This window comes from Bombina bombina, chromosome 1 (genome assembly GCF_027579735.1).
Source record: "Bombina bombina isolate aBomBom1 chromosome 1, aBomBom1.pri, whole genome shotgun sequence".
Lineage (NCBI taxonomy): Eukaryota > Metazoa > Chordata > Amphibia > Anura > Bombinatoridae > Bombina > Bombina bombina.
Window position 1 is genome coordinate 418,999,626 of NC_069499.1, and position 21,515 is coordinate 419,021,140.

General features: G+C 40.6%; 1 protein-coding gene across 2 annotated transcripts in view; it reads right to left on the reverse strand.

Annotated features, from left to right (window-relative positions):
* Positions 1 to 21,515, reverse strand: part of LY75 (lymphocyte antigen 75) — a 1,208,875-nt gene that overhangs the window by 1,122,470 nt on the left and 64,890 nt on the right. For both annotated transcript variants that reach the window (XM_053698349.1, XM_053698347.1), the window contains exon 2: positions 9,730 to 10,101. In XM_053698349.1, coding sequence (XP_053554324.1) covers positions 9,730 to 10,101 — 372 coding nt within the window. The remainder of the gene's footprint in view (positions 1 to 9,729; positions 10,102 to 21,515) is intronic.

A 21,515-nucleotide genomic window follows, 5' to 3' on the forward strand; every position in this document is an offset into this window, starting at 1 on the left:
ACATCGAATGTATGAATCCGCCTCACATATATTAGATACACAAACACAATACGAAAAGACCTGGTTTTACTGGACACTGAACAGACATAAAATAAGATAGAATAAGACAGACTTCTCCCACACAGAGGACGGAGGAACAAACAACAAGACCTGGGAGAGAGAGAGTCAATAAGGAGTCACTCGGTAACTTAATTTAATTTTATTTCTATTTATTTTTATTTATTATTATTTCTCATTTCTATTTTTAATTTATTGTTTAATTGTGTTACTGTTTTTTCTCTAAGCTGTTATTAAGAAAACTACAGAACCCTCAAAGGACACAGCTTAAGTTCAGTTAAAAGTTGAATTTAATTGTTGAAAAATTATACTGTTAATCTTTACCTGAGATATAAGAATGGGACTACTCACAGGTTAATATATTCCGGAACATTCTCATTAGAAAAGAGGATATAGATAATATTACACCTAAAGAACCTCTAAGAAGCAATAAACAAAGAATCCTTGAGTGAAAATAAGACAAGACATTGGACACTTTTATGAGGAGAACCTAATTTCTAATCTATATACTGTAATACCACAGGTTTACCTCATCTCTTGTTTATGATCAGTTAGTTATAGAGTGAATGTTTCATGATAAGTAATGACCTGTATATGATCTGTGAAATCCTGTGATAATAAAAAAGATTTAAACATAAAAATAACAAACTCTTGCTTGAAGAAAATTAAAAACTAACAGTTTATCACCTCTTTCACTTTACCCTTCCTGCTTAGAGCCGGCAAAGAGAATGACTGGGGGGTGGAGTTAAGGGGGAGCTATACAGGGAGTGCAGAATTATTAGGCAAATGAGTATTTTGACCACATCATCCTCTTTATGCATGTTGTCTTACTCCAAGCTGTATAGGCTCGAAAGCCTACTACCAATTAAGCATATTAGGTGATGTGCATCTCTGTAATGAGAAGGGGTGTGGTCTAATGACATCAACACCCTATATCAGGTGTGCATAATTATTAGGCAACTTCCTTTCCTTTGGCAAAATGGGTCAAAAGAAGGACTTGACAGGCTCAGAAAAGTCAAAAATAGTGAGATATCGGGGGGGGCGGAGCGTAGCCGTGCAGGAACATGGCTGCACTTTAGAATTGCTCCGTGGCATATCTCTTACCCTCATCTCCACTACGATGTAAATTGCGGGCAAACACACCCTAGACACCTAAGATGACCGGCTGACCACCCGCCACTCTCAGAAAAAGCTGACAGCTCACGCCACTAGATCCAGAGACGCCGCGCTCTCGGAGCGGCCTGCCACACTGTGTGAGCGCAACAGAAAGACTCAGCAGGAACTTGCTGCACGATCGCGACGCCACCGTTGTACACTGCAAGACCAGAGAAACCGGGCGACCGGACCCCAGAGGTGGGACGCAGTGGTGAGTCGGGAGGGGTTCCCGGAAACTACTGGGCTGCTGGATAGAGGCTCCTTGTGCCGCCATTGTGGCCTCCCATGTGGCATACGCAGCATTAAATTAAACTGAACAGAGGCGCAGCATCCGTGTCAATGATTGACTGACCTCAGGGGAGAATCCTGTCACATAAGAGGGGGGGAAAAATAAGTCCTACTCAGAGTATATAACACACAACAGAACCTGCAAAGAATTGGTCTGGAAACCTTTAAACAACCCACGCAGGGCCTGATCTGATTACCTTGAGCTGCACATCAGCAGACCTGCTCAAAACTTAACTATATAACACAAAGACTCATAGTCCCTCAGCAAACCACGCACTTATAACCTCTAGTGCCTCTACAATCTTACAAGCTTTTACCAGACCCATCGCTTTACAATACAAAAAGCATAAAGGCCGCACCCTGGCAACCATAAAGAGACTTTAACCCTTCTGAACGTGCGAGAACCTGCACAACATATACCCAATGGCAACTAGGCAGAAACCCAGACCGGACAAAAAAGCAGCAGTTAGCACAAATGCCACCATGAACTCTTTTTTTCAAAAGCAGGATAGTGAAATAGCTGACACTGCAAACGAACCATTGCCAGAAGGGCTGCACATGCAGGAACACCCTGATCTCCTATATACACAGCAATTTAAGCAGATCCAGACAACTATGTCCCAATTGCCATCCAAGTCAGACCTGGCGGACTTGAAATCTTTTATCAAGACAGAAATGTCCTCTCTAAAGAAAAATATTAATGAACTGGGATCAAGGATAGAATGCCTAGAGGAAGGACAAGACACTCTGAACACCATGGTATCAGACTCTAACCATCAGATGATACGACAAGAAACCATAATACAATCACTCCAACTTAAAATTGAAGACCTGGATAATAGGAGCCGAAGGAGTAACTTAAGAATAAGGGGAGTCCCTGAAGAAGCAACCCAAGAGTCATTGATATCTTATCTACTCCAACTATTTAAATATATCATCCCATCTCTAAAACTCACGGAGGCCTCAATGGAGCGAGCCCACAGAGCACTGAGGCCTATCCCAACACCTCCCAAGCCACCCAAGGACATTATTATTAAATTTACAAACTATCTCGACAAGGAAGCAATATGGAAGCAAGTCAGACTACAACGAGAGATTAGTTTTCAGACCTATAGCATTCAAATCTATCCTGACCTCTCACCCACCACAATTGAAAAACGCAGAGAAATACGTTTTATCATACAAGTCTTACAAGAAAGGAAAGTGAGATACCGCTGGGGCTTCCCCTTCAGCCTCATAGTGCAACAGGATGGCAAGACCCATATCTATAAGGAACCAGATGACCTAGAATTGTTCTCAAGAGGACTCAACATTTCTTTTCCACAACCAATGCCAGGACCAATGGAGAGGAACACCTCTAGAGAAGACAACGCGCCCAAACCCCAAAGATCAGAGTGGACACTTGTCAACAAAAGGAAAAAATTGGACACTCCATTACCCTGATCTGACATTTAAGTACCCAATCACAAGATGAACTAACATAATACATCTATAGGACGATACAAGAAAAGGGGGGAAAAAAAGAACCTGTGTCCTTAAAACTTATCCGACACAATGAGCTTGGTTCGTTAGTTCATATGCTGGCGACATACCACCTATGAACAGAATTGGTGACCTGGCACCCTTGCTGAATCGCCTCTGTGCTGGACATGGAAAAAAAAAAGAACTCTCGCTCTTAGAATCTGATAAGTATAAATAAATGTTTAGATAACTGTTATATGAAACACTAGTCAAATTATTAGCAAAACACATTAATGCTTGGCTTTTTGGGACATGGACCACCATGATATAGTTATTATTTCATTGTTTAGTTTTAACCACTTCATTACTATGTGACTACAGCAGACCCAGTGACCTGTTTCCGCCCCTCGGCACGCTCGCACACTTCATAACATTGTCATGTGAAAAATGTGCTACCATTTAGGATAGCTCTGAGGCGAGCGGTGCCGAGGGGGTGGAAGAAGATAAACTTGTTGTGTTGTTGTATGAGTGTTGCTAGGCTACATTTGCCCAGGATGCCTATCGCCCTTCGCCCCCCCTCTACTTCTAACAAAACCCCAACCTCACATGACAGGCTATAGAAGTCATTTCATCTCAACATTCCCCCCCCTCCACATCATGACCTCCACTTGCGCACGACAAGACCGACAGGAGCTAAACAAATCTCTAGAAGCCATCAGGCTACCTTATGCCCAACTAACGGACCCATAATGGACTAGCTTGAAACCAGCAAACAACTAACCCCTGACATTACACTGACGGGTAGGCCCCTATCCCTACAAACCTAAGTGGAATAGGTCCAGAACTCAATAACGACTTTTATGCCCCTATACTACCAATACAGGAGTATGAGTGGTAAAAGAGATATGCTTCCCCCCCCTTTGTTGTTGTAAGCAGATATTAAATGCCTGCAACCTTTCACCCATTGGTTATTGTTATATCTGTTATAATGTTTTACATGTTCAATATTGTTACAAACATACAATGTGATACTAGGATGGTGTTAAATAAGATTGTTCCCGGTCCGGCCTGCGCCCCGATCCACACTCACAATGACACCCCCGCTGGGGAGTCACCACACATGCGATATAGCACACACATCCAACATAAAGATAATGGTTAATCACAAAACACACTCCCAGACCAGCAACGAAATCAATATCTACTCCGTTAACTCAAAAGGACTAAATATACCTAACAAAAGAACGATGGCCTCAAAAGACTTCCACAGACACAAAGCAGACATGGTGTTTCTGCAGGAGACCCACTTCCGCAAAGGAAGAGAACCTAACACATTCACACACACATATGGTAGTTGCTATTAGGCCTCACACCACCAACACAAAAAAAACGGAGTGGGTATCCTATTTAGAAAGTCAATCCCCTTCGCTGCCCTACAAACTATCAGAGACAGAGAAGGGAGATACCTAATTTTAATAGGACTCCTCTATGGGAAACCAGTAACCCTGGTGTCGCTATATGCCCCGAACACAGCACAACACTCCTTTGTGAAGAAATTATCTAACCTAATCCTTGAACACCAAAAAGGTGTACTTATTATGTGTGGAGACCTCAATACAGCACTAGAGCCAGAACTAGACTGCTCTTCTCGGTATTCCTCCGCCCCGATATCACGACTCACAAAAATCAAATCTTCTCTTAAAAATATCGTGGTGAAGGACGTATGGAGAACCCTGCACCCCCAGACGAGAGACTATACTTTTTATTCCTACCCCCACGAGATATACACGCGCATAGATTATGTGTTTGCTGACATTGGAGGCCTTTCTTTGTTTACCTCTGCAAAGATCACCCCCATTACGTGGTCTGACCACGCCTCCATACTTTGTTCACTGACATGGCCCTCGAAACCTATAAAGGATTACATTTGGAGGCTAGACGAACAACTCTTGACAAACCCAGAAACGGCCCCTAGAATACTTACAGTACTAACAGAATACTTTGAACACAACGTACAGCCTGACACTGAAACAAACATACTGTGGGAAGCCCACAAAAGCGTTGTGAGAGGAGAACTGATTGCCATCAAAGCACAACAAAACAAAGCCAAAAGAGCACTGACTACCTCACTAATCTCAAACATACAGAGACTAGAAACCCAACATAAAATTTCACCATCAGACAAAAACCTACTCAACGAAATTACATTGCTAAAACAAACCTTAGCTTCGCATCTGGACAAAAAACATAAAAGACGCCTGTCTTGCACCTACAACAAAAACATTATGAGGGCAGAAACAAGTCAGGCAGACTTCTAGCTAGATACCTCAAACAGAAAGCACACCAAAAATACATCATGAGTATCAGGAACTGTAGAGGCCAAACTCAGTCCTCCACTAAAGGTATAGCACACACCTTTAGATCCTTCTTTCAAAAATTATATAACATCCGTAGTTCAAACTTGAATGCCCCACACCAAGCAGCAATCAGAGCACAATTAATAAGGGAATATCTAGAGAAACTTAATTTGCCATGTATATCTGAAGAGCAAAAAGAACAACTAGAAAACCCTCTCTCTTTATCTGAACTAAAGCTAGCACTTAAAAATTTACCTACCGGAAAGGCACGGGGACCCGACGGCTATACCCATAAATACTACACCACATTTCAAGACATCTTAAACCCACATATGCTGCGTTATTTCCAATCCATTGATGAAACCGAATGTTTCCCTGCCAGAGCACTGGAAGCCCACATAATACTAATCCCCAAACCCAACAAACCACAAGATGTACCAAACAATTATCGCCCCATATCGTTATTAAATACTGACATTAAAATTTACGCAAGAATCTTAGCCCACAGATTAAACAGGATCCTCCCGGACATAATTCATCTCGACCAAGTGGGTTTCGTACCTGGCAGGGAGGCGAAAGACAACACGGTCAGGGCCTTAAACCTAATACACTATGCCAAACTTGAAAACATACCACTAGTCCTCCTGTCCACGGACGCTGAAAAGGCCTTTGACCGTGTTGCCTGGGACTATATGCGGGCCACACTAGTTCACATGGGCCTAGGGACAAAAATCCTTACCAGGATTTTTTCACTATACTCTCACCCCACAGCGAGAATACTGGTAAATGGCGCTCTCTCCCCCCCTTTTGTTATATCTAATGGAACCCGTCAGGGATGCCCATTGTCCCCACTCCTCTTTGCATGTGTCATCGAAACAATAGCAAGAAAAATTAGGCAGAACCCCCAAATAACCGGCCTCACAATTGGTAATCAGAGATACGTCCTATCACTATTTGCTGATGACATTCTCTTCACATTAACCAAACCAGAGATCTCAATCCCTCACTTACTAGAAGAATTCAGTAATTACCAAGCTCTCTCCAATTTTGTCATCAACATGTCCAAATCCGAAATATTAAATATAAATCTGACTGGCCCATCGCTACTTGCCACACGTCAGGTAACCCCATTTACTTGGTGCCCCTTTTCACTGAAATACCTAGGAGTGCACCTCACCCCTTCACTCAACGACATATACCGAACAAACTATATACCCATCAAAAACACAATCATACATGATCTTTCGTCATGGGGATCCAAAAAATTGTCATGGCTGGGACGTATAGACACCATTAAAATGAACATCTTCCCACGCATACTATATCTCCTACAAACCTTACCAATCCCCCTCCCTAAAACATTCATTCCCTCTATGCAAAAGGCATTTATCGACTTCATCTGGCGCAGGAGACCACCCAGAATAAATAGACACATAATGCAACTATCCAAAGCACAAGGGGGGTTGGGGGTGCCGAATCTCTTAGCCTATCGCCAGGCCATCTTTTCACAGAGGCTAATAGATTGGAACATCCATTACAGCCATAAAAGATGGGTTGCATTGGAACACTCTATAATGGGAAAACCACACCTTGGGAGGGTATGCTGGGGTAACTCGGGCTTACTTAAATCCTCCAGGACTGATAACCCCATGATTCAAGAAACTTACCGGAACTGGGAATTCATTATCAATACAACACATAATATCTCCACAATCCCCTCGCCCCTGACATCCTTAATTGAAAATGGAGACTTCACAGTAAGACCCTTCCACACACATATGACAGTGGACACACCTAATAGGGATTTTACAATAAACATGCTAACTAAGGACGAAACCCTGCTATCTCAAGTAGACCTAATCTCGCAAGGACACGAATGCTTTACTAACTGGTTCACCTATAGACAAACGACCCACTTTATCACCAAACACCCAGGGTATGGCAACATGGTTAGACCTCTGACCAACTTCGAATCCCTATGCGTTCAAACTCCCCCACTAAGACACACTTTATCCACAATCTATAAGATCCTCACACACACCAGGTTATATACCCCCATACCTAGAGAGTTGGGAAAGAGACCTAGGGGTTATAATCCTACCTCACGTAAGTAAAATAATGTTTCAAACCATAATAAAATCCTCAATCTCATCATCTATCTTAGAGGTTAATCTTAAACTACTTCACAGATGGTATCACACTCCGAAAAAACTACACCGCTTATTCCACACGCAAAGTAACAAATGTTGGCGCTGCGGCCACGTAAACAGCGACACAGCACACATGTGGTGGTGGTGCAATAGTATCCAAAATTTTTGGAGAGAAGTGATATCAGAAGTGGAATCCATACTGGATTTAACACTTCCACTCGATCCACTGATTTGGCTTTTACACAAACCCCCCCCATCTATAAAATACAAACCGTACCTGCACCTGCTCAACATTTTGACTAACAGTGCAAAAATCTTAATAGCTAAGAACTGGAGAGGTAAAGAAGTACCATCTATAGGTATGTGGAGACAAAAAGTAACAGACACCATTGAACTAGAAGAGTACTACTACCTCAAACAAGATAAAATAGATTACTTTGTAGATAGAAATCTCGCAACTTTGGTCCAACTACACCCAACATAAATAAACAAATAGATTCACCCACAACACAAACATCAACCATGGCTGGTTATGGGAACTGAGCCCCCCCTTTTTATAAACAAACAGGATGATGATGATCGGGGCGCCGGCGGACTGGGAAGTATAATCTCTTTGTTAACCTCTTAAGCATATACACCATCTAAAGTTAACTAATAGAAAGTTTAATGAAAACATAATGCTCGATACATTTACATTGTTATCCATAAATTTAACAGCTGTTGTAATCTGTACGGTGGGAGCTGCGTCTCCCAGCTAATGTAATTCACTGATTTATTTACAATAAAGCTGTTTCAAAAAAAAAAAAAAAAATTGTGAGATATCTTGCAGAGGGATGCAGCACTCTTAAAATTGCAAAGCTTCTGAAGCGTGATCATCGAACAATCAAGCGTTTCATTCAAAATAGTCAACAGGGTCGCAAGAAGCGCGTGGAAAAACCAAGGCGCAAAATAACTGCCCATGAACTGAGAAAAGTCAAGCGTGCAGCTGCCAAGATGCCACTTGCCACCAGTTTGGCCATATTTCAGAGCTGCAACATCACTGGAGTGCCCAAAAGCACAAGGTGTGCAATACTCAGAGACATGGCCAAGGTAAGAAAGGCTGAAAGACGACCACCACTGAACAAGACACACAAGCTGAAACGTCAAGACTGGGCCAAGAAATATCTCAAGACTGATTTTTCTAAGGTTTTATGGACTGATGAAATGAGAGTGAGTCTTGATGGGCCAGATGGATGGGCCCGTGGCTGGATTGGTACAGGGCAGAGAGCTCCAGTCCGACTCAGACGCCAGCAAGGTGGAGGTGGAGTACTGGTTTGGGCTGGTATCATCAAAGATGAGCTTGTGGGGCCTTTTCGGGTTGAGGATGGAGTCAAGCTCAACTCCCAGTCCTACTGCCAGTTTCTGGAAGACACCTTCTTCAAGCAGTGGTACAGGAAGAAGTCTGCATCCTTCAAGAAAAACATGATTTTCATGCAGGACAATGCTCCATCACACGCGTCCAAGTACTCCACAGCGTGGCTGGCAAGAAAGGGTATAAAAGAAGAAAATCTAATGACATGGCCTCCTTGTTCACCTGATCTGAACCCCATTGAGAACCTGTGGTCCATCATCAAATGTGAGATTTACAAGGAGGGAAAACAGTACACCTCTCTGAACAGTGTCTGGGAGGCTGTGATTGCTGCTGCACGCAATGTTGATGGTGAACAGATCAAAACACTGACAGAATCCATGGATGGCAGGCTTTTGAGTGTCCTTGCAAAGAAAGGTGGCTATATTGGTTAATGATTTGTTTTTGTTTTGTTTTTGAATGTCAGAAATGTATATTTGTGAATGTTGAGATGTTATATTGGTTTCACTGTTAAAAATAAATAATTGAAATGGGTATATATTTGTTTTTTGTTAAGTTGCCTAATAATTATGCACAGTAATAGTCACCTGCACACACAGATATCCCCCTAAAATAGCTATAACTAAAAACAAACTAAAAACTACTTCCAAAACTATTCAGCTTTGATATTAATGAGTTTTTTGGGTTCATTGAGAACATGGTTGTTGTTCAATAATAAAATTAATCCTCAAAAATGCAACTTGCCTAATAATTCTGCACTCCCTGTATAGACAGCTCTGTTGTGGGTGCTCTCTTTGCCACTTCCTGTTGGGAAGGATAATATTCCACAAGTAAGGATGAAACCGTGGACTCGGTACATCTTGCAAAAGAAATAGAATTTAAATAAAAAACAACAAGCAAGTGAAAGACATACCGTGGTATGGCAAGGAGCACACATTTTGTATGGTGTCATTTCTTGTCCATGTGTCGTTGGAAGAGAAACTTGCGGTCACAGATTCAGTAGTTACAGCCAACGTATACATGGAAGCCCCTTGTAACAATCCATGGGTACACATCCACCACAACAAAAACTTAGAGTCACAAGGAAACATTTTCAAAGGGTCTTGAGGATTGGACAGGTCAAGTCCAAGGCACTTCTGGGACCCCACATTATAGAGTCGATGGTTGGTAACCCATTTCCACATCAAGGTTTCACTACTTTCTGAGCAATTTGCCAAGATAAGTTGATTGTTTTTGGTTTTAAGACATTTGCTGGTTTGTTCATGACGTATGGTAAAGAGAGTTCCTAGAGATGGAATAAAAGTAAATACAGTTAAAAAAAACAAAAAAAAAAACAAAACTATTCTAGAGTCATTAATGGATAGCATGCTTGGAATCTGGTGGATGATAGAGACATTGTATTGTATAATGTATTTTTTTCTTTAAAGGGACACAATGAGCAAAACTGAAATGTGCATGAGTGCATTTCAGTTTAGAAAAGAAGCATTTTTGCAATATCCCCTAGAAGCATTTTTGCAATATACTAATATTATCAGAAATGCCAATAGTAAAAGCTATTGGTGTTATATCAACACATAAAAATGCTGTAAAAGCTAGTGCTGAAGCGTATCATATCAGCAATAACTTTATTATCCCAGCTATATAGTATTAAATTAATTGAAATTATGCTATTGTGGTGTGGCATAACTTCACCCCTGACAACTGCCCAAACCAAAAGAGATTTTTAAAGCAAAGCTTATTTTCTCTTTCCTCCCTTCTTTATCTACCATTCTCTAATCATCCCTCTTCCCTCACCATTTCCCTTTCTAACAAGTAATCTCTAACCCTCTCACCACTATTTTTGTTTTGTGTTTTTCTCTCACTACTGCAGACTGCAGTCGATAAAAATAACTAAGGTTGAACTTTTTCTTTGGTATACGAAACTGTACAGACTCTGTACATATTCTGACAATGTGCACTGCAGGTAGGACTCTCTATAACAGATCACTGGAGGTGACAATGTGCACTGCAGGTAGGACCCTCTAGAACAGATCACTGGAGGTGACAATGTGCACTGCAAGTAGGACCCTCTATAAAAGATCACTGGAGGTGACAATGTGCACTGCCGGTTGGACCCTCTATAACAGATCACCGGAGGTGACAATGTGCACTGCCGGTTGGACCCTCTATAATAGATCACCAGAGGTGATAATGTGCACTGCAGGTAGGACCCTCTAGAACAGATCACTGGAGGTGACAATGTGCACTGCAGGTAGGACCCTCTATAACAGATCACTGAAGGTGGCAATGTGCACTGCAGGTAGGACCCTCTAGAACAGATCACCGGAGGTGACTGACAATGTGCACTGCAGGCAGGACCCTCTAGAACAGATCACTGGAGGTGACAATGTGCACTGCAGGTAGGACCCTCTAGAACAGATCACTGGAGGTGGCAATGTGCACTGCAGGTAGGACCCTCTAGAACAGATCACCGGAGGTGACAATGTGCACTGCAGGTAGGACCCTCTAGAACAGATCACTGGAGGTAACAATGTGCACTGCAGTTAGGACCTTCTATAACAGATCACTGGAAGTACATAAGTGATCACCAACTCATTCTACTTGCAAAATCCCCCTTCAAAATTCACAATTGCACCTTTTCCACTTTTTGAATAAATTCCTCATAGCTGTTTCTCTCCTTTTTCAGTTCCTCCTTCCTCCTGGTCTTGGATAGCTTTTTTTTATATCATAGGTCACAATGAACTTTAAAGCATATCACTTTTTAAAACTAAACACAACATAACAATATACAAACATAAAACAATATAAAATATTTTACAAACTGGGGTAAAGAATAATGAGATGAAGAACTATGGTAAAGGGTAAAGAAAGAAAAGTCAAATACAGACTCACCCACGCACATTGATACATTAATAACAAACACTGACACATAAAAAATGATACAGCAAAACATTGACACATCTAATGTGAGCCCAGTTACCTAGTGCATCTCAGGCACTGGGCGAAATTAAACTTCACACTTTGCAATGCATTTTCAGTATTTATTTTGTCTGCTTTTCCTGTAATTTAGCTGACAATTACCCCAAGAGAAAATGGAGTGAATCCCATGGAACCCTAATGTTCCTATATTCTGCACAGTGATTGGGCAGCATATACAGGAGGTTATTAATATTTGAACCAAACTCACCACAACAAAGAAAGAAAAATAACCAACATTCTAGAGGCCTTTTCAAGACATGTAAATTAATGTAAATCATTCATTTTACATGCAGGTCTTTTATATTCTTTCTAATCTATATGTTATTCTAGGAAGATGAAACATAAGAGTGTATTAATCTATGCATTCTTTAGTGCATAGATTCCATAAAATAGCACAACAAAAAGATTTGAGAAAGCAGAGAGAGCAATTGGTAAATTTTGTCCCAATCTGTGACAGCCCAGACCTGATACTTTTGATTTTACAATAAAAATTAGTTTGTTTTATTTACAAATATTTTCTTTATGCTTTCTTAGTAAAAGAGTATAAGTAATATTCCATATACCCAAGAATAACATGGATTACCATGTACCCACACACTTTGAGAAAGGCAGAAACAGAACTCCAGATCCCAGCACAGAAACAGATTTTGACAGCAGATTAGAAGCAGAATGCTCGTTAGCTGCCTGTTCTCAAAATAACCATTTTCAATAATGCATGAGAGGGTTATGTCCAATAAGATGCAGGGATCCTGTGCAACATTAAGACTATAATAAATACCTCTTTGTTTCTTTTGGTGTAACCTATACAGAGTTAGATATATACATCTAAATTAATCATTATTATTAGACAATTAAATATATCCTATGCCCCAAATAGATCATTTCGTATTTATTTTGATAAAATCTGGAGGAAAGTTAGAGACATAATTGTGTATATTTAATATATACAATATACTATATGGAGTAGTTGTATAGTCCTTTAATTACATTTTAGTCAAAATTTTAATTTTCCCGATTCACATGGAGAGAATAACTTAAAAAACTTATAGTATTTCTATTATGAAATTGATTTATTTCTGAGGTAGGATCATACTAAAGACACATGTACACTCCTGAGCCTACCTAGGTAGGTTCTCATAGAAAGGAGCCAAGTTTCAACAAAGGATACCAAGAGAAAAATAAATTAATTAAATTGGATTTTTTTTTTAATTATACTCTATATCTGAATCAAAAACATGTAATTTTCACTTCCATAGCCCTTTAAAAGCAGGGGACAATACATCTGTTTAAAATTTGGGAGCCTGTAAGAATATTTATGAGCCAGACAGTGGTATTTGTATATAGATATATGGAGAGTAATCCTAAAAGTTAGGAGCCGGGGTCAAATTTTAGGAGTCAGTAGCTCTCTGGCTTCTGGGTTTGTTGAGTCCTGCAAAGTTAGGCATCTTAAAATAAACATGCATCAAAAAGGCTCTAAATATTTTCACCATTTAAATGTCTCCTGTGGAGAATCAACAAGCGCTGTGCAGGGTGCTAAACCAAAAATGGGCCGGCTCCTATACTTACATTCCTGTTTTTTCAAATAAAGATACCAAGAGAACTAAGAAAAATTGATAATAGGAGAAAATTAGAAAGTTGCTTAAGATTGCATGCTCTATCTGAATAATGAGAGGAAAAATTTGAGTTCACTATCCGTTTAAAAAATGTATTATTAGCTTAAATTTTAGCCGGGCGGTCAGTAAAAACAGCCATGTGGTGCACTCATTAGAGATAGAGATTAAGAGATTGGTTTACTTGTACTTGTCCAGTAGACAATATGTCAAAAAAATTGCAGTATGCAACGATAACGTTTTGTTTGGATTCACATATTTAAAAAAGACAAGCTGTCAAGAGATTTACTCCCTTTGTCAAGTCTGAAGCAATATGTAAGTCCAATAAAAAGGCATACTGCAATACACTGGTTATTTTGACACATATCAATAATATAGCAAGATCGTCTATGCAACAGCAGAGATTAAGTAATTTATTAAAGATGTGTGGTCTAAGTCAGAGTTCTTTCATTTTAATTTTCACCCGGGACCCCTTTTTGCGTTAGAAAATTGTTCATGACCCCAATTATTATAATATAGTCCCAAACAAAACCTGTCAGATGGGAAAATTTTGTTTTAATACACCACAAAAATGAGGGGATTATTAGTGAAAATAAGTAAACATTTGTATCTATACTCATTTCGTGTACCTTTCATGTAAGTTTTTCCCCCACGTATGGCGATAAGCAATGCCCACATTCATGAAGAGGTAAAAAAAAAAAATTAGCTATGTGCTTAACTCACATTAAAGGGATAATAAAGTCCAATTTTTATTTTTATTTATTTAGATAGGGCATGCAATTTTAAACAACTTTCTTATTTACTTTTAGCATCAAATTTGCTTTGTTCTCTTGTTATTCTTATTTGAAAGCTAAACCTAGGTAGGTCATACTTGTATGCTAATTTCTAAGCCCTTGAGGGTCGCCTCTCATCTGAATGCATTTGACAGTTTTTCATAGCTAGAGGGCGTTAGTTCATGTGTTCACGCACATGAAGTTAAGAGTCAGCACTAATTGTATGCAAGTCTGTCAAAAGATCTGAGATAAGGAGGCAGTTAGCAGAAGCTTAGATACAAGGTAATTACAGAGGTAAAAAGTATATATTTCTATAAGAGTGTTGGTTATGCAAAAACTGGGGAATGGTAAATAAAGGGATTATTTATCTTTTTAAAAAATAAAAATGTTGGCATTTATCATCAATCTAAGCAAAATACAGAAAGAAAAAAAAAATTACTCACTCATACAACACAAACATACAACACTCAAAAAAAACATCAAATCTTGTGGGGACCCCAAAAAAATTAATGGACCCCAGTTTAAAAAGTACCGGTTTATATGACAATACATGTAATTCACTCAGTGAACCAATTTTGAAAACATTCAGTAGAACTTAACGATAAATATAATACAATATATTCCTAGACAGTGAAGGTTAAAGGACCATAAGATATTAATTTGTTTAGGCATGTAATTTTAAAACTATTGACCAAACACCACTGTGTGTTTAACCCCAAAAAGGGTTTAAACACACAGAAGTGCACCTTGGGACTCACGGAGCACTGCTTGTCCAGAGTGGAAACTGCCGCTGATCTAATTCCACATCTGAGTTATTATGGCCCTTTAATATCAGAATGTCCATGCCATTAAATCCCTTAGTGACCAGACCATTTTCTGACCGTTTGGGACAAGGGCTGGCTATTTTTACATTTCTGTGGTGTTTGTGTTTAGCTGTAATTTTCCTCTTACTCATTTACTGTACCCACACATATTATATACCATTTTTCTCGCCTTTAAATGGACTTTCTAAAACTACCATTATTTTCATCATATCTTATAATTTACTAAATCTGTTACACATCTACAACCACCAAAAAACATCCATGCTAAATAGTTTCTAAATTTTGTCCTGAGTTTAGAAATACCCAATGTTCTTTTTTTCCAAGTTACAGGGCAATAAGTACAAGTAGCACTTTGCTATTTCCAAACCTTTTTTTTTCAAAATTAGTGATAGTTACATTGGAACACTGATATCTGTCTGGAATCTCTGAATATCCCTTGAGATGTTTATATTTTTTTTAGTAGACAATCAAAAGTATTGATTTAGGCCCATTTTAGTATATTTCATGCCACCATTTCACCACTAAATGCGATAAAAAAAAAAATGTTCACTTTTTCACAAACTTTAGGTTTTCACTGAAATTATTTACAAACAGCTTGTGCAATTATGGCATAAATGGTTTTAAATGCTTCTCTGGGATCCCCTTTGTTCAGAAATAGCAGACATTTATGGCTTTGGCATTACTTTTTGGAAATTAGAAGGCTGCTAAATGCCACTGCACACCACACTTGTTTTGTTCAGCCTCCGACCTGACATATCCCACCCCGATACCTCCATGTCCCCCCGCTCCCCCACCTCACAATTGTCACCGCCATCTTAAGTACTGGCAGAAAATCTGTCAGTACTAAAAAGTTTTTTTTTGTTTTTTTTATATATTTTTTTTATTTTTTTAAATTTATTCTGCAGTGTTGGATCCCCCCCCCCCTTAGCCCCCAATCTCCCTAATCCCCCGCAAACATCTCTATAACCCTCCCCCCTCTACCTATTTGCCGCCATCTTGGGTACTGGCAGCTGTCTACCAGTACTCAGTTTGCTAAAAAAAAAAGGTTGTTTTTTTTTGGCAAATAAGCCAAATTTCTGTAGTGTAGCTGCCCCCCCCCCCCTTCAATAGCCTACCCCCTCCCAGATCCCTTTCTTTACATTTAATTACCCCCCCCTTTCCCTCTCCCATGCAGATAAATGTCATATACTAGCACGCGCGTGCTCCCGCCCGCCCCCGCGCGCTCCCAACCACTTGCGCGCACTGGATGAAGAGGATCCGGAAGTGATCCAGCGATGGGCCACCCACCCGCCTCCCTGCTACGGCTCCCACCCACCAACGATCAGCACCATCGCTGGCCGATGCAGAGAGGGCCACAGAGTGTCTCTCTCTGCATTGGTGGGTACAATAGGGTATTGAAGTGATGCCTCAACATCGAGGCATCACTGCAATACCTTGAAAGCGGCTGGAAACGATAACGATTGCCAGGCACGTCCTTGGTCATTAACTGACACTTTTTGTAGGACGTGTGTGGCACGTCCTTGGTTGTTACGGGGTTAAAGGGACAGTCAAGTCAAAATTAAACTTTTAGGATTCCGATAGGGCAGGCAATTTTAAACAACTTTCCAATTTACTTTTATCATCAAATTTGCTTTGTTCTCTTGGCATTCTTTGGTGAAATCTAAATCTAGGTAGGGTAATTTGCTTATTTCTAAGTCCTTGAAGTCCGCCTCTTATCTCAGTGCATTTAGACAGTTTTTCCCAGCTAAACAGTGCTAATTTCTGTGTGCAACATAGATAACATTGGGCTGGAAACGGCAGGAGGGAAACTGGGAGGCGGGTGGGGCAATACAGCAGCAGAGGGGGGGAGGGAGTGGGATGGGCCCTACACTGCAGGAAAAAAAAATCAAGGGAGAGGGAGGAATGGGGAGCTACACTACAGAAGACAAGGTGGGGTTCCTTAGATAACAATCGCCGGAGGGGGTGGGGGGATCGCTATACTACAGAAAAAAAACCTGCATTCTTTCAGACTGTCTGCCAGTACCTAAGATGGTGGTGATCAGTGGGAGGTGAGGGAGGGAGGGAGGGAAAAGAGCTGTTTGGTAGGGATCAGGTAGGGATCATGGGGAGGGAAGTGTCAGGTGGGAAGATAATCTTTACACTAAAGTTAAAATTAAAGGGACACTGAACCCAAAAATGTTTCTTTCATGATTTAGATAGAGCATGCAATTTTAAGCAACTTTCTAATTTACTCTTATTATAAAAAATTTTAATCAGAACTCTGGACAACACTTTTTTTTATTGGTGGATGAATTTATCTACCAATCAGCAATAACAACCCAGGTTGCTCACCAAAAATGGGCCGGCATTTAAACTTACATTCTTGCATTTCAAATAAAGATACCAAGAGAATGAAGAAAATTTGATAATAGGAGTAAATTAGAAAGTTGCTTAAAATTTCATGCTCTATCTGAATCACGAAAGAAAAAATTTGGGCTCAGTGTCCCTTTAAAGGAAAAGTAAAGTATCATGCAATTCATCAATTTTTGTATTCCTTAATATTAATTTATAAATGTACCTTTCAATCCGCTATTATATCTTGCCGTCACTCCGCCTGGATATAATAAAAAATAATTGAAATGACGAATATCACAATTGAAACTATGCATGCGTGCCTCATTGAATTCACTGCCTGTATAGAAGCGTTTCATGAGAGACGCATGCGCATTGTCTTCAATAGCAAAATTTTCTGTTTGACTTCAGAGATCGTACTTTAACGCATGCGCAATAACGGAGGCTTCACTGGAACGCACACAGATGAACATGTAAGAGCGGGTGGGACTGCTCTTACGTGTGAAATAGAAAAAACTGGAAATGAGCGGGTAGGTGGAGGATCATAAAAAAACGGTATGTGACAAAAATAAGGATTCTATCCAAAATAAGAAGGCATTAAAAAAAACAAAGTTAGCGACTACATACTGGTTTAGAGGATTAATGGATGGCATAAATGTTTAGGCAGAAAATTAACTTTCACTTCAACCTTACAACCTACCAGATTAGCCCCTTCAAAGCCATGAATAATAGAAGTGCACAGCTGAAATTAGAGGCCTTCTAATTACCAAAAAGCAATGGCTTTATATGATCACATTTGGTGGTGAAATGGTGGCATGAAATAAAGACCAAAAAAACAAGGCTCTATTTCTGTTTAAATAGAGTGATAACAAAAATGCTAAAAATTCTCGGGTATTTTGGGCAAGTTCTTCTTTGAAAGTCCCGGTAGCGAAGGGGTTAAAGGGACAAGAAACACAACATTTTTCTTTCAAGATTCAGATAGATCATAAAATTGTAGGCAACTTTCCAATGTATTTCTATTATCTAATTTGCTTGCACTACTGAGAGCTAGCAGAAAGCCAATGACAAGAGGCATATATGTGCATCCACCAATCAGCAGCTTCTGAGCCTACCTAGGTATACTTTTCAAGAAAAGATACAAACAAATTACACAATAGAAATACATTGGAAAGTGATTTTAACTTGTATGCTCTATCTAAATCATGAAAGACAAAACTTGGGTTTCACGTCCCGTGTTGGTTATGCAAAACTGGGGAATGGGTGATAAAGGGATTGTCTATCTTTTTAAACAATAAAAAATCTGTCGTTGACTGTAGCTATAATGTTTGCTTACAATCTTACATTAACACCTTGGCCTATTTTCATGTAACCTTTACATGCCAGAAACATTAACAATACAACAGCATTTTTTACTATCATTTTGCAACAGAAACTAGGTCATAGATTGCTATAAAAATAAAAATGTATATAAGAAGAAGGTAATACACATCTGGGGAATTGCACAAAAACATGCTTTATTAATATCAAGCCTTTTCTTAAAAAAATAAACCAGATGCTGTATAACCTTAAAGGGCGATAATTGTTGAAAAAAATTAAATTATGCTTACCTGAAGGTCCACAGCTGCATTCATTACTTTTGGGATCTCAGAACCTGGCCACCAGGAGGAGGCAAAGACACCCCAGCCAAAGGCTTAAATACATACCCCACTTCCCTCATTACCCAGTCATTCTGCCAAGGGAACAAGGAGCAGAAGGATAAAACCTGAAATGACCAGGTAACTGCCCATCAGTTAAAACCAGCAAGGCCCTAGTTAGAGACTGCTCAGAATCAGTAGATTCCACTGAGCACAAAGCCTCAGAGGAGACAAGTCCCGCAGGCTCTAAGCCCACACTTAAACTTACCCCCGACCTGAGGGAAGGGGACCTCCACATACCCCCTGAAGGGAAGAGGAAGAAAAAGAAGAACTCAACAGAGATCCAAAGACCAACAAGCTAAGGTAAAAAGAACCCTAGCCGAACTCCAGGAGCAAACCAAGGTTGCAACAGGACAAAAACATAGAGAACGAACTCCAACGACTGAACAAAGAAGGGAGGGGGAAAAAAAACTACCCCTATCTGAATAAAAGTCCAAGGGACCATGTAACATCCTAACCCTGGAGACCTAGAGAGACAAGGTAGACCCTATCCCTCACACAGTGTGCAATCCGTACTATGAAAGAGCGACCAAGGGATAAAAACCACCCCCCGGGAACTGATAAAAATAGCACCATAAATCTTATTGTGCTCCAGATGAAGCCACAGGCTTCCCTCTGCAACAGAAGTCTAGCAGACTCCAGCCAACCAAACTAGGCACTGCACCAGGACTCCCACAGAGGAAAATTCCGAAGGAGAGCGGAAACCCACTCCCTCCCAGTAACAACAAGGAAGTAGGAGAGCTAAGTGATATACAAGGTCAAGGCACAAACCAAGCGGACAGACTTCTGACACACTCTCTGAGGCAACGGACTCAGCAACAAAGTGACTGGCAATGTCCGAAAGCAGGGAAAGAACGATTTCCCGGACCATCCAGATCCTCAGGAAGGAAAAGGAGGGGAACTAAATTGAACGGTACCAACAGGTATAGCAATCTCCACCATTTGCTAACAAGACTGGCATGCTAACCAACTAAGCTATGACAGAACATAGGACGAACTCGGGTTCCAGGACTCAGACACAGATCCTTACCCTACAAGAGGGGACACTCCCCGGCAAAAGAGAGACTACACTGAAACAGTAACGGCAAGATACCAAAATGACATCCTGCACGCAAAGCAGGGTGGACCCCACTGAACAGAGGAATACCTCCGGGGCACTAGGTGGATACTGTGGTATGCCCCAATCTCCCTAAGTGGAGGAGAAAGCCAAATATAACCGCTCAACCGCCCACAGGCATGGAGTGTGCAGCAGCAGACAGGCGGTAAAGGCAATACAGATTGTATAGGAACCATCCGGCTGCAACAGCCGGCCCATTAGAAAAACAAACAGTGATTGATCACACTTTTAAAGTGCAGATAGCTGCAACAGATTGCAACTGCAATCTCCCGCTTGCTAGGCAGCTAAACTACCCATCAGGCTATGTCCAAGTCTCCGATAAGAGAAAAACAAAACCCCCTGAAAAGGCAAGTGGAAGTCTCAGAACTGAAAGACTGAACTGCCCAAGACCCATCTAAGAGATTCGGTCAGATATGCAAGACAAGAATATGTCCGGAAAACCGGACATCAAGAAATCGGAGCCGGCAACAAGATAGTAACCCCTGAGGAACCATAGCGATACCTTATGCGGAGAACCTGAACCCAAGGAGATGCAACCACAGCCACATCCAAAGATCCTTGGACACTAGACGTTCGCTAAGCATCCCAGAGACAGAGAGCATATCTCCTAAAGGCTCGAGAGACAACACCCCAAAATCCAAATACTAAGGAGCTGAAATAGAGCGCAAAACTAGATAATCCAGTTTGAGAAGATAAAAAATAGTCTCCAAACAATCCCTTTAGGATCAACCTCCCGGAAACCCCCACAGCTCAAGGAAACATAATTTATGCTTACCTGATAAATTCCTTTCTTCTGTTGTGTGATCAGTCCACGGGTCATCATTACTTCTGGGATATAACTCCTCCCCAACAGGAAATGCAAGAGGATTCACCCAGCAGAGCTGCATATAGCTCCTCCCCTCTACGTCAGTCCCAGTCATTCGACCAAGAATCAACGAGAAAGGAGTAACCAAGGGTGAAGTGGTGACTGGAGTATAATTTAAAAGATATTTACCTGCCTTAAAACAGGGCGGGCCGTGGACTGATCACACAACAGAAGAAAGGAATTTATCAGGTAAGCATAAATTATGTTTTCTTCTGTTATGTGTGATCAGTCCACGGGTCATCATTACTTCTGGGATACCAATACCAAAGCAAAAGTACACGGATGACGGGAGGGATAGGCAGGCTCATTATACAGAAGGAACCACTGCCTGAAGAACCTTTCTCCCAAAAATAGCCTCCGAAGAAGCAAAAGTATCAAATTTGTAAAATTTGGAAAAAGTATGAAGCGAAGACCAAGTTGCAGCCTTGCAAATCTGTTCAACAGAGGCCTCATTCTTAAAGGCCCAAGTGGAAGCCACAGCTCTAGTGGAGTGAGCTGTAATTCTT